The sequence below is a fragment of the Crotalus tigris genome, unplaced genomic scaffold, assembly GCF_016545835.1.
Source record: "Crotalus tigris isolate CLP2741 ecotype Arizona unplaced genomic scaffold, ASM1654583v1 scf7180000017546.9332058, whole genome shotgun sequence".
In the NCBI taxonomy this organism is placed as follows: Eukaryota; Metazoa; Chordata; class Lepidosauria; order Squamata; family Viperidae; genus Crotalus; species Crotalus tigris.
Window position 1 is genome coordinate 4,968,461 of NW_024096465.1, and position 13,014 is coordinate 4,981,474.

General features: G+C 33.2%; 1 protein-coding gene across 3 annotated transcripts in view; it reads left to right on the plus strand.

Moving 5' to 3' along the window:
- The window catches only part of ASPH (aspartate beta-hydroxylase), a 101,904-nt gene that overhangs the window by 80,073 nt on the left and 8,817 nt on the right, over positions 1–13,014 (plus strand). For all 3 annotated transcript variants that reach the window (XM_039335720.1, XM_039335733.1, XM_039335724.1), the window contains 2 exons: positions 2,097–2,234; positions 8,306–8,441. In XM_039335720.1, the coding sequence (XP_039191654.1) occupies positions 2,097–2,234; positions 8,306–8,441 (274 nt within the window). The remainder of the gene's footprint in view (positions 1–2,096; positions 2,235–8,305; positions 8,442–13,014) is intronic.

The window sequence follows — 13,014 nt, forward strand, 5'->3', positions numbered from 1 at the left end:
TCATCCTGGATTCTGCAATTCCATTAAAACCCAAAGAGGAAAGATCTTTCATATCTGGGCCCAAACATGCACTGTTACTCAGTCTTACTGAGTTTGTTCCTTTTCATCCAAATCCTCAGAGCCACCAAGCACTGGGATTTGACTTCAACAGCATCATTTGGCCAGCCCATGGCTAAGAAATACTATTGAGTATCATTGATATACTGAGGATATCTGCCCCCAAAATGATGGATGATCTGACTCAGGTCATCTTATGAAGATATTAAATGATGGGAGAAGAGTATTTATCTCTGAAGCTTCCCACAAATCAGTAGTATCTGGCTCAAATTATCTCCTGTTATGAACACTGACAAATCAGGCAATCAAGCTCTGCTGATTTTGTATATTCATTAATTTTCAGTGTGATTTATATTGTATATATTATTCAATGGATACTCTAGTTTGGAACAAAAATAGGGTTCATGAAAAATGATCTTCCTTGGGCAAAACATCTGAATTTGTCCCTGTGAGTCAGTTCTGAATGAGCAGAAAAAAATCCTGAATATGTTCAAATTCAGGATTTAATCAAAGAAACAAATCAGTACCCAAGCATTTGTAATCCCAATTATTGAAGATACATGTTCATACCTAAGTTTTCAGTCAGGACTAAAAATTAAGCTATTGTTGTTTTGAAAGTTTACTTCCAAATGAGTACTTTACATAACTGGATAAAGGTTTTAAATGCATGGAATTAGTTAAACTGCTCTTAGCTATATAATGCCAAAATGTATACAAGCATTTTTAACCGCAGTTGTTGGAAATGTATGCTTCTGGTCTGACCCTCTACTCCAATCTTACCATATGAATAAAGAGGTCTGAAAAATAGTTTTAAATACTTCTAGACAAATATGCTAGCAATGCCCTAGACAATATAGAACCCTATACCATAAGGTTTCTGAATCCTATGCTTTAAAAAAAATATAATGTAATTCACCTTCAAATTACCCTGGTAAATTCAAGGAAATCAGCAGTAATGGAGATGAAGTGAAGCATAAATCTTTTCTCCCCTTCCATAATTATAGTTAAGATGGGGTTTAAATTCAATAAAAATTGGCATAAGAAATAAGCTCCTCCTTATTCAATAAGTGGTGTAAGATGAGGCTTTTCAGAGCCCTTTGCAGTGTCTGCAAGAGAGAAGCAGAGTTTTTCCTTTCACGCTTGACATTTCAGTTAAAACCACATGAAGGAGTTCTTACATTTGATGCCAGTCCAGATAACTGCTATTCATTCTTTTGGTTCTGACAACATTATTCAGAACAGAGTATTGCTTGTCTTTGTTTCGCCAGAAGAGGAGGCATAAAGGATATAGAGAGCCCTCAGAAACATTATGAAGCATAGGAAGTATGGATTGTTGCAAATAGGGAACATTGGGGAGATGTGGGTATAGATGGATTGAACAGGAGAATGAGAAAATCATCTAGCTTTTCATTATTCTTTATTCCAAATAGAATTAGAGGCCACAGTGCAGGAAATTCTGTTTCCTCTTTTATTTCTTCCTGGCTACAGATCATCAATGATAGACATACCAGTTCCTCTGGATTTTTTGAATCCTGTGTTCCTTTGTTTCCAATGCTGCTTCATGGGTAACAAAAGCTTCTATATATGATCATGGATTTATTATATCAATGCCTCAAAGTTCACTCATTCCTAGTTGACTCATATAGTTATATAAATACTCATTAAATATAGTGACAGTTAAAGTGATATTATAAAATTTTGGGAATATGAACTGCAGTAATAATTTGGAACTAATTTTGTAAAAAATAATTTTTTTCCAGTCCAGGTTAACATTGCTTTCTCATAAATGACAATAATTTCAAAAATGGAATTAAAATGTATTGGCTAAACTATACAATGGAGTAAATGTTTTTATGCTCTAATGAACAACATTATAATCTCAGTTTTAATAACTAATATTAATGTTTTATTATTGTGCGGGAAATAAGTATCATTAGAAAGCCAGAAATAATGATTAAATTATTCTATTTCTTATTAACTTAATTTTTCAGTTGAAATGCAACAATTGAAAAATATGCTGTCAAATTTCAATCTTCTAGGCCTACAAGTGGTATGAACGTGGGTACCAACGGGGTCACTTTGCGTCTGTCTGGCAGCGTTCTCTGTATAATGTCAAAGGCTTAAAAGCTCAGCCATGGTGGACAGCAAAGGAAACTGGTTACACCGAATTGATCAAGGTGCGCGATGTTGTTCTTCCATAGAAACTTTATACTAAGTTGATTTTAAATTGCTGCTCTGTGTATTTTAGAATAAACCCAATGAATATAATGGAACGTACTTCTAAACAGAATTGAATGAGTATGTCAGTTCCGGTGTCTATCTTGGTACCAGTGTTTTTATTTCTATTTTTGTTTGCTCTAATTTAATTTATGCTTCTTCTGTGATTTTTTTTAAAAAAAAAAACCTAATGTTGTGTGCATATTTTCCTTGGGTGAATCTCCTTCCATCTGCCTCCTGCATACACAACGTAAGCCCGGCGTCCTCTAAGAAATGTGACTTTGGATGTAACCCCTTATAAAGCCAAACATAGAAGTAGTTTTTGGGTGAGGCTTTTCAGAAGTGGTTTACCATTGCTTCCTTCTTAGAACTAACAGAAAATAAACTGGCCCAGTATCACCCAGCTGACTTTGTGCCTAAGGCAGAAGTAGAAATCACAGTTTTCCAGTTTGTGTGATGCCTTAACGATTATACCAAATTGGCTCTCTTCTGTTACATTGCCAAAGATATAAATAGAAAAGATTTTGATTTAGAATCTAGTTACATAGATTTGCACTAAAATGAGAGCAGATTAATTTCTCACTACTGTATTTCTATTCCTGAATAATCATTCAAAATATAAGTCTGCCCCAGGCAAGTCTCCCTTATAACTGATAAAAAATTATTTTTCTTTCTTCACTAGAAGTTAAATTATTTCTTCCTAGCTGAAATTGCTTTACAGCAATGTATTGGGAGGATTAGATTGCAGAAGTATGTTAAGTAGCAAATACAATGAATTGCATGCTCGGCCCTTGAGTTGGAGGCAAACCTTTAATTGCTGAATGTTGTAATTAGTGGATAACAGACCAATCTATGTTTCCTCATGATCTCATAACTCTTAAAGGTTTCAGTGGGACATTTAATTGCGTATGGTAGGCAATATTAGATCAGCTGGATAAATTGAGAAATCAGGCCAGATTGAAAGAACTTGGCAATGTGTATAGTCCTTGTGATAGATGAGAAAAGTATTTATGATTATTGCACTGCTGTTCCTTAATTTATTTGCTCTAGTATTAATCTTAATATTTAGAATATCATTTGGGGGAAGTTTTATTCTTGTTATATATCTAGGATAGGCTTACCTGGAACTGGTTCTCCCAACTGTATTAGTAACAAAACTATACTCACATTATTTGGGAGAGGAATGATGATTAAAAACAAAATGATCTGATTTTCATGAGCAAGATGTATTTAAATGTTAGGAGAGAATTTTCTTTTATGTTAGAAGTCCAGTTCCTTATTGTTTTTAGCTGATACTTTCAGCAGATTTCCTTGTGAAAGAAAGTTAAGGAGAAATTAATTTGCATATGCACATTAAATTCTATCTGTATGAGAATTGTGATTGTTTTTTTTTTTTAAAAAAATTCTTCTTATTACAGTCAATGCAGTGTTAGATAATAATGCTGGCTGCAGAAAAACAGATGTGTAGGAATGCTCAGAAATGCTAGAAAATAGTTGAATCAGGCACGGTAGTGTTGAAGAAAAACAAGTCTGATCCCCGCTAGCACCTCCATCATTTGACTCTGACTCATCTCTAGACTTATCCTTTTGCTTAGTCCTTCAGATGCTGCTTTCCCAATGAGCTCACTTTTGTATTTTTAAGTTTGGCTGGATTTACGATCAGGGGATTTATTACAGCAGTAACTCAGATGTCCTGTGAGGCCAGAACAAACTCTGTCCTTCCAGCAGCAGGAAAAATATCAGAGACAGAAATGCTTTTGTTTTTTTTCCTGAATGCTACTCAATGTGGTTCTCCAGCATCTCAGTTTAGACCTCTTGGAATGTTGTTCATAAAAGAAAAAAAAAAATCAAAGGCTCCTTTCTACTGTATTTCCCATCATAGGTTGCTGCATAATACACCTTTACAACTATTTACAACTATTAGTTTCATTTTATTTTAATGAAAATAGCAGAAGGGCTGACAGTTCTTTGAATTAAATAGAAACCTTTGATTTGGAAGTTTCAGTGCTTGGGTTTAACCATAGTTTGGCACCCAGATGATATCTAATATTATAAGCATGGCAAATTTAAAGATTGGAAATGAGGAAAGATAATTACACATTTTCATGTAGAAAAGGATGATAGGACAGAACCAATAGGTGTTTGCTTCAAAGCAGTAATCGACAGCTACTGTATGTGAATCTTCTTTAATCATGTTTTGGAAAATTGCCTGGCATTCTGGTAAATTAATTTCTTGTAATTTAAGGGATATGTAAGCCTCCTGTTCTTTTCAAGAAATAGTTATAAAAACAAGTTATTTTTTGTAAGGATAATTGATTTGCATATCTAATATGGCTAGTGTTCGTAAGGTTGCAGATGTAATGATTTCTCTCTCCAGTAGCTACGTATCCATTTTTGTCTGCTTGTACAAATATATAAAGATGTTTATTGGAAACTGAGATGTTGCATTTTCAACAACTATTTGAAAAAGCCTGGGCTTTGAATCTCCCTGCTATTTTATAAATACCTGCACCCAACCTTTGAATCTTTGCAAAGAGTCAAAATCCTTTAGGGGGGAGAGGTATGGGGGAAAAAAACCAGACTCTTTAAGAAGTCTGTTTCCTATTCTTCTTGCATAGGGTTAAGTGATTTATATTATAGATAGTTTTTAGATACCCATTCCAGGTGTTTCACATGACAAAAAAAGTATGCATACACAAACAAACATAAAACACAAGGGGATAATTCTCACAAAGACAAAAAAAATCAGTTGAACAAGAAAGCCTTCTATCTGTCTTCCTGAGGACAGTGGTTGAGTATGACCAGGTATTCAATTTGATTAATGAAATACAACCCCAGCCCCCTTCTGCACTAGCCTTTGTATATAATTGCCTATGACTGTTTGAAATGTTCTTAAACATCTCCATCTCCTGTCATAGATTTATGTTAAAATTTCTAGGTAGGTAAATTGACTTTCATTCATGTGTTCAAGCAGCGCTTGAAAGGTCCTCTGCTAGAGATGCTTCTGTTTGGATTTCTGCAAGAAGCAGAAGGTAGAAAGTCAAAACAGTTTCCTCCAATTCTATAATTCTATGAGAAAATAATGGGGTTGTGCATGAGCAGAAATATTCAGATATTCTGAATTTTAAAAGCAATCAGGGAGCTTTTTTGTTTTTTTAAAGAAAATGTATATTCTAGTTTTACTACAAGTATGAAAGATAAGATAAAAAGTATGGCTTTGTCTAGTTTATGCAGACTGGGGAATTTACTTTCTATCACACTGTTTAGTCCTCTCACTATTACTTTTTATCAGTCTCACAATAAAATAACTTTAGGCACCTTATAATAAAAAGAATTATAAAATCAATTAAAAACAATTAAAAATCAACAATATTTTACAATTATTATAATTATCATTTTTACGGGCATATTTAGAAACAATATATTAGGTCACAGCCAATGTTTATGTTCAAAAGATATTTATGAAGCCTAAGTATAATCTGGCATTCCTAGAAATAAAGAGGTTTCTGAAATCTAGAACTTAGTTTAAGTTGCACCTTAAATTATTTTTAAAAATTAAATGTTTTAGAACCTGGTAACCGCTAAGGGAGATGTTTACAGAAACACTGGTATCTATTGTGCCAGATCTAGCTTATATGTGCAAACTATATGAAAAAAGAAATATATAAGTAACATACTTGGACTATAATAATAAAATAATACAGTGATTGAATACTATAATTCAGTGGTTAAAACAATTTACTCTTTAAGCAACACTGGCAACTGATTTTATCTAGCCATGGTGGTGCAGTGGTTAGAATGCAGTATTGCAGGAGTTTGACTCTGAATGACTCAAGGTTGACTCAGCCTTCCATCCTTCCGAGGTCGGCAAAATGAGGACCAGATTGTTAGGGACAATATTCTGACTCTGTAAACAGCTTAAAAAGGGCTGTAAAGCACTATGAAGCAGTATATACAGTAAATCTAAGTGTTATTGCTATTTCTACTGCTTTGTGTGAATAACAGCAAAAGCTCCTGCTGCAGCAAATATCTATTTTGGCTTAACTGACATTATATGTCAGGTGCCTAAAATAGATAATATAACTGGAAGGTTGCCTAAGGAATCAATAAACAAAGTTGTGGAATCATTAGAAAAGAGTATTGTAACTATCATATTCTGCATGTTACTTATTACAATTTTGAACAAAAAAAAATCTAATTAGGAGCATTGTTTTTGCTGCAAACAAAATATGCCAAAACAGAATAACAACAAGCTTAATAAAGATAATGTTTTAATTAATTTTGAAAAGACTTCATGCTTCTATTTCAGTTATTTTTAATGCCAAGAAATGTAGGCAAGTTTGTTGTTCATGCAATCTAAATTTGCAAGTGTATCACTTCATCATTTGCAGTTTTGCAAAAAAAAAAAAACATCAATCTTTCCAATTTTGCAGCATCAAAAATTTATTTTCTAACTTTATATAGTATGTAAAAATACTACTCATAATCAAATACAATCCACACAATAAGAAATCTTTATCTGAGAAATATGTCTCATATTGAAAGAATATGAGATAAAAGATAAAGATAAAAGAATCTAAAACTATTTCATTTGTACCATTTTCATAACTAGTAATTATTTTTCTTTCTGATCCTAGGGCATGTTTTTAAAAGGTAGGAATGAAATTAGTCCTTTATCTTTCTGTCCAATATGCTGACTTTTTGGTGTCAGTAGCACCATGAGTGGATTGTGTCATTTGTTCCAACAAATCAGTAATTAGTAATAGCTATTGATGAATTTAAACAGTCAGCATGTTTAAACACATGGAAAGACTAAATCATAATCAGTGGTACCTGGCTCAATAGTAGTAATAGAATAACAGAGTTGCAAGGGATCTTGGAGATCTTCTAGTCCAATTCCCTGCTCAAGGAGACCCTATACCATTTCAGACAAATGGCTATCCAATCTCTTCTTTAAAACTTTCAGGATGGGAGCATTCACAACTTCTGTAGTCAAGTTGTTCTACTAATTAATTGTTCTGTCAGGAAATTTCTTCTGAGTTCTAGATGGTTCTCTCGATTAGTTTCCATGCATTGATTCTTGTTTTGCCTTTTTTGCTTTTCCCTTTTCTTTGTGGTACCCCTTAGATATGGGAACATTGCTATCATGTCACTCTGAGTCCTTTTTTTCACTCTGATTAAACTAAACAAAGCCAATTCCTGTAACTGTTGTTAATATGTTTTAGCCTCCAGTCTCCTAATACTCTTTGTTACAGCCTAGGACTGTGTTGGTTTTTTTGTTAGCTGCAGCACACTGCTGGCTCATATTTAAGTAATTGTTTACTAGGACTCCAAGTTCTCACAGTTTCTACTATTGAGCCAGGTACCACTCATTATGATTAAGTCTGTTCATGCAGTTCATGATCTCATCCACAGTCATACTTGGCCATGTATTTGATGCTATAAATGAACTTCTTCACCTTTTAGCAATGCTATAGTAGATTTGAAGAAGTCCTTTGGAGACAACAGTTTTGGTTGTTTAAAGACAATGCTAGCTACAAAGAAATCACTAGATTGGCATAATTTAGTATGTCAGATTCCTGCTTCAGGCTCATGTTAAATATATTTATTTTATTTTATCAGTTTCCTAACCCATAAAATCCAACTACATTTTCCTTTTTCATGTTTCCAACTTTGGCATTCCAATCACCAATCACAACCAGCACATCTTGCTTGCATGTTCTGTTGATTTCAAATTGGACTTGATCAGAAAATCCAATCTTTTTCTTCTGCATCATTGGTTAAAACATAAATTTGAATGATTATCATATTATTGGATTGCCCCCCAAGTAACCCCTTTCTTAGGTAAATCAAAAGCAAATGAAAGTGAAAGCTATTCTGGTAAGTATTTGATATTATTGGAATAATTATGATACAAAAGTAATTGAAAATGAGAAACTATGGGAAGCTTTGTGACAGATGAGGCTATATTTATTTTTGAGGAGAATTAGTTAAAAGCATATGCAATGTACGTGATGTTTTTTCCTGTTAGTCCTTAGAAAAAAACTGGAAAGTGATCCGGGATGAAGGACTTGCTGTAATGGATAGAAGCAAGGGCCTCTTTCTTCCAGAAGATGAAAATTTACGAGAAAAGGGTGACTGGAGCCAGTTTACTCTGTGGCAGCAAGGTACACAACTCATTACTTTTCTTGTCTCTTCCATTGTTCCCTTTCCATGCTACCAAAACAAAACAACTGAAATGTTAAAGGGAAAATATGTGTTGTGATGCTAAAGATCAAGATTGTGAATATTGAAATGCCATCCCTATTTTTTTCTGGGAGGAAAAGATGCTCTTCATGGATCCATGCTGCTCTTACCATTATTAGCAGACTTGAGCAAAAACTTTTTTTTTCATTTTTACTATTATTTCATATTCAATTTAAAGAAATATTTTTATTTCTTCCCAAAAGAGGACAATATCATTGAAATCCTCATGAAGGGAGAGTAGGGTTTTTACATTTACTTAACTGTAAATTGACTCAGAGCATATGAATTACTATTTTTATTATTCTTAGCATAGTTATTCTTATGTAGGGGATATTTGAGATAAATAACAAACTATAAATATTTACAATTTCATAAAAGAGATTCAGTTGGACCATAAGAAAGGCTGAGCACAAAAGAATTGAGGCCTTTGAACTATGGTGCTGGAGAAGACTCCTGCGAGTCCCTTGGACTGCAAGGCGATCAAACCAGTCAGTCCTAGAGGACATCAACCCTGACTGCTCTTTGGAAGGCCAGATTCTGAAGTTGAAACTCAAGTACTTTGTCCACCTAATGAGAAGGAAGGACTCACTGGAGAAGAGCCTAATGCTGGGAAAGATTGAGGCCAATAGAAGGAGATGACAGAGAATGAGGTGGCTGGAGGGAGTCACTGAAGCAGTAGGCATGAGCTTAAATAGATTCCAGAAGATGGTAGAGGATAGGAAGACCTGGAAGAACGTTGTCCATGGAGTCACGATGGGTTGACATGACTTCACAACTAACAACAACAACAAAAAGAAACTCAGAACTAAGCATGCTTTCAATCACTGTCAACAAAATTAGGACAATAATAAAAAAAGGTTACAAAATATGTTTAAGCTGATATAAAAAAATTCAAAAAATTTAGAGCTACGGTAACATGGATGGAGTCCAGCAATCCTATATACTTATGTCATAATTTAGTGGTTCCCAAGCAGTGGCAATGTGTGTGGGATGGTTTCACATACACAATCTAATCCAGCACATGCACAAATGGAGTTTTGCGCACTCGCCTGCCGCTTGCACGGCCCAGTTCCCACTAGGACACAGAATGGTACTAGTCCACAGACCAGGGACTGGGAGCCGCTGTCATAAATACAATGTAATTTTAATTTGATTATAGTGTCTACCAGTTATGTAAGGCAGAAATACTTAAGCAGAAATAGAGGCAATTAAACTAAATGTATTAAAAGAAAGGAAAAAGTTGAAAAGACTATACTGAGTTCTCTTACAAATAGGATTATAAAATTATCAAAACTTTTGCCAAGAAAGATAATTTATTCAGGAATTAACTTCTCTAGAGAGATTTATAGTAATAAACCAAGCCAAATAGGAAGTATAAGATACCGATGAAGTATCTGTTGAATTTTTTAAAGCTGCAGAAGGGAGTTAAACTGTACATAGCTACATCTCAACAAATATGGAAAAAAGATTGTATGGCGTAGAGATTACAAAATAATGCATACAGCTATACTCAAGAAGGAAAATGCAGGAGAATGTCAATAAACTAATTTCTCACACAAAGAAAGTTTGGGCTAAGTTCTTACAAACAGAAATGGAGCAGTATATAGAGTGAATTTCAAAAGCAGGTAAGTTTCAAAAAATGCAAAGGAGTTAACAGGTAGTTAACATATGGTTAATAATTCAAGAGAATAAAAGAAATAGATTTGCATTTGCTTCTTTATAATATATCTATCAATGTTATGCTACACATGAATAGGACAATAACACATGGAAATAAAACACTAGATACTCTGGAATTGAACAGGGACAATGATGGAATTTTATAAAATAAAGCAAAAGCTAAAAAGAAAACCAATATTAATAAATTAAAACAGAAATAAAAATTTTCTTCATATATATATATATGTGTGTGTATCTCTCAGTAAATGCAAATAAATTAGAAAAGTTCAGCAAAATAAAATCAATAATACAATACTATTACCCCATTCTTGGCAATAATATAAAAATGTTTCCAATTATACAAGTATATAAACATACAACTCTGTTCTAAAGATTAAACAAACATGTAACATTTCCCATGATGAGCCACTGATTAAAAAGCAATAATATAACCCACTGAGTGCTGTGAAATGATATTTAAAGCAAAGATGCACTCAAACTAAATAATGGCTCATTAATTACACAAAGAGAGGAACAATTCATGTATAGCATGTATGTAATTTCTGGAAATGGAGTACAAATATTGTTTGAGAATAACCCTATAAATAATAAAATAATTTTTAAAAATTATACTGCCAAACTCTAAATGTTAAAAATAAATAATATATCTGTTATCTAAGTATTGAATGACAAAATGATCATAGTACTTGTCAAACTAAGATCTTCATTAACACCTTTAGAGACCAAAGATTTTAATCTTAATATCCATCATGTGTAAAGAAGAACCTTAGTCTGTATATACTGATGTGGACGCAAAAGGAAGGCCAAAAGGAAAAGTCTGAAATAGTGTGCTGATACAATATTTAACTAAAGGAGTCTTTGTGTGTTTATGTCTATTGCCACTTTTTTAATTGTTTAGTGGCTTTGCCTGCATAAAGTAAATTGGCATGGATGCTTGGTAATATTTTACTGGTTAGAGTTATAATATACTTTCTGCTCTACATGTTAATTAATACTTTGAATTTCAAAAAAAACTGCAAGAAATATACTGCCCACAATGAAAGACCTTATGAAGGAACTTTAAAACAGAAATGGACTATTACACTTTGAGCAATATATCACATTTCAGAAGTGAAATACTGCAAGCATAAGTTCTCATAGATATGGATTGACATCCAGGAATTTCCTAAGCTCGAAAACCAATAATTGAAAATAATTGAGAGGCTGAAACCCTAATATTCTGAAGTATGCAGATAACCTAATTTTGTTAAATAAAAGCAAAGGAGACATCAAAGCCTTTGTCTTATGTTATGAATGTAAAAATGGAAAATGAGAAATCTGGGTTAATATTAAATATTAGGGAGAAACAGAATGTCGTGGCTTAATTAATGAAGTCAAAAAGATAGATAATTTATTTAAAAAGATAAGATTAAAAAAATGAAACATGTTCAGGAAAAATATAATCTAGTCCTAGAAAGGAAGACAATGACAAACAAAATAATGAAAAATAAAGATTCTTATCGTGCAATAAAGATCAGAATACTTTAAAAAGTGGTCTTTCCAGCTATGCCAATGATTAGCTGTGAAAGTTAGGCACTGAGAAAGAAGATAATGTTTAAATTATTGATGAGAAGAAGATTAATAAGAATATCATAGGCTCCAAAAATATCCAATTATGGACCAAATAAAGGCTCAGTGTTCCCTTGAGATTAGGAAGAAGAAATTCACATACTATAGATATGTGATACAAGCAGGCTGTTCTTGGCAAAGCTGAGAAAGAAGGTGGATGGTTGAGATTAAAAGAACATAGAGTTGTTTTTTAGAAAAGCTTCAAAAATCTGGACAAATTGGTGATCATTTCCTCATGCAACCACAAGAACTGGATTCCAACTAACTAACTAACCGAGTTATTTAGTGGGTGAAATATAGCATATTATATTCTGTCTTTCCTTACTAAACATCAGAGCAGCCAGTGGTAAGCTAATAAAATATGCATAATAAAATAAATGTAATGATTTGAACTCTTTATTGTTCTTCATGTAAAAGAGGAGAGCTATTACCAAAACTCTTCCTTCCAAGAAGAGTTCCATGACCTTGGAGGATCCTAAACATGTGAAATAAAGATTTTAATGGGAAGAGGAAAATGGGAACATTTCTTCCATGTATGCAAAATCATTCCTATTCACAGAACAAAAGTTAGGTTCCAACTACATTCATAGCACATAATACCTACAGAAAAAAAAGAGAGAATAAAAACATCAACTAACTAAATCTAGTGAAAAAAACATATTCATTTTGAGAAAACAAAATTGTAATTGACCTATTTTGAGATTGTGGAGGAATTCTGGCGTTGGGGGGAATGAACATCGGGGCACTTAATGTTAAAACTGTGACACTTTAAATGATTGAGAAGAATTATATCAGACTGCCCACAAATAATACAAGAACAGCACCCCTATTCCTGAAGAAGAATGTTTTTTTTTTCAGACTTTCATCCAAGCCTGAAGAAAAATGTTAGTACATTAAGAAGATAATTCTTAATTCTTCTAAATTGTTTTTGAAGTGTGCACGACCATACTTAATATAAGCTAAACAGGTAAAAGCCTGATCATTGCCTGGCTGGAAATCTGTTCATGAGCCACATGTAAATTATTTTAGCTCTTGGAAAGACTCACATAAAAGGAAAGCTTCTTTTTTTGAACTTTTTATCAAAGTCTAAGTAAAATAAAGAGTTCCACTTGAAACTGGTAGTGGAGTCTTGGTTTCATGTTTGAAGGGGAGAGGCAAGGGAGTGAGAAAGAGGACAAGACTGAATGACTTCAGGGCACTTCCCAG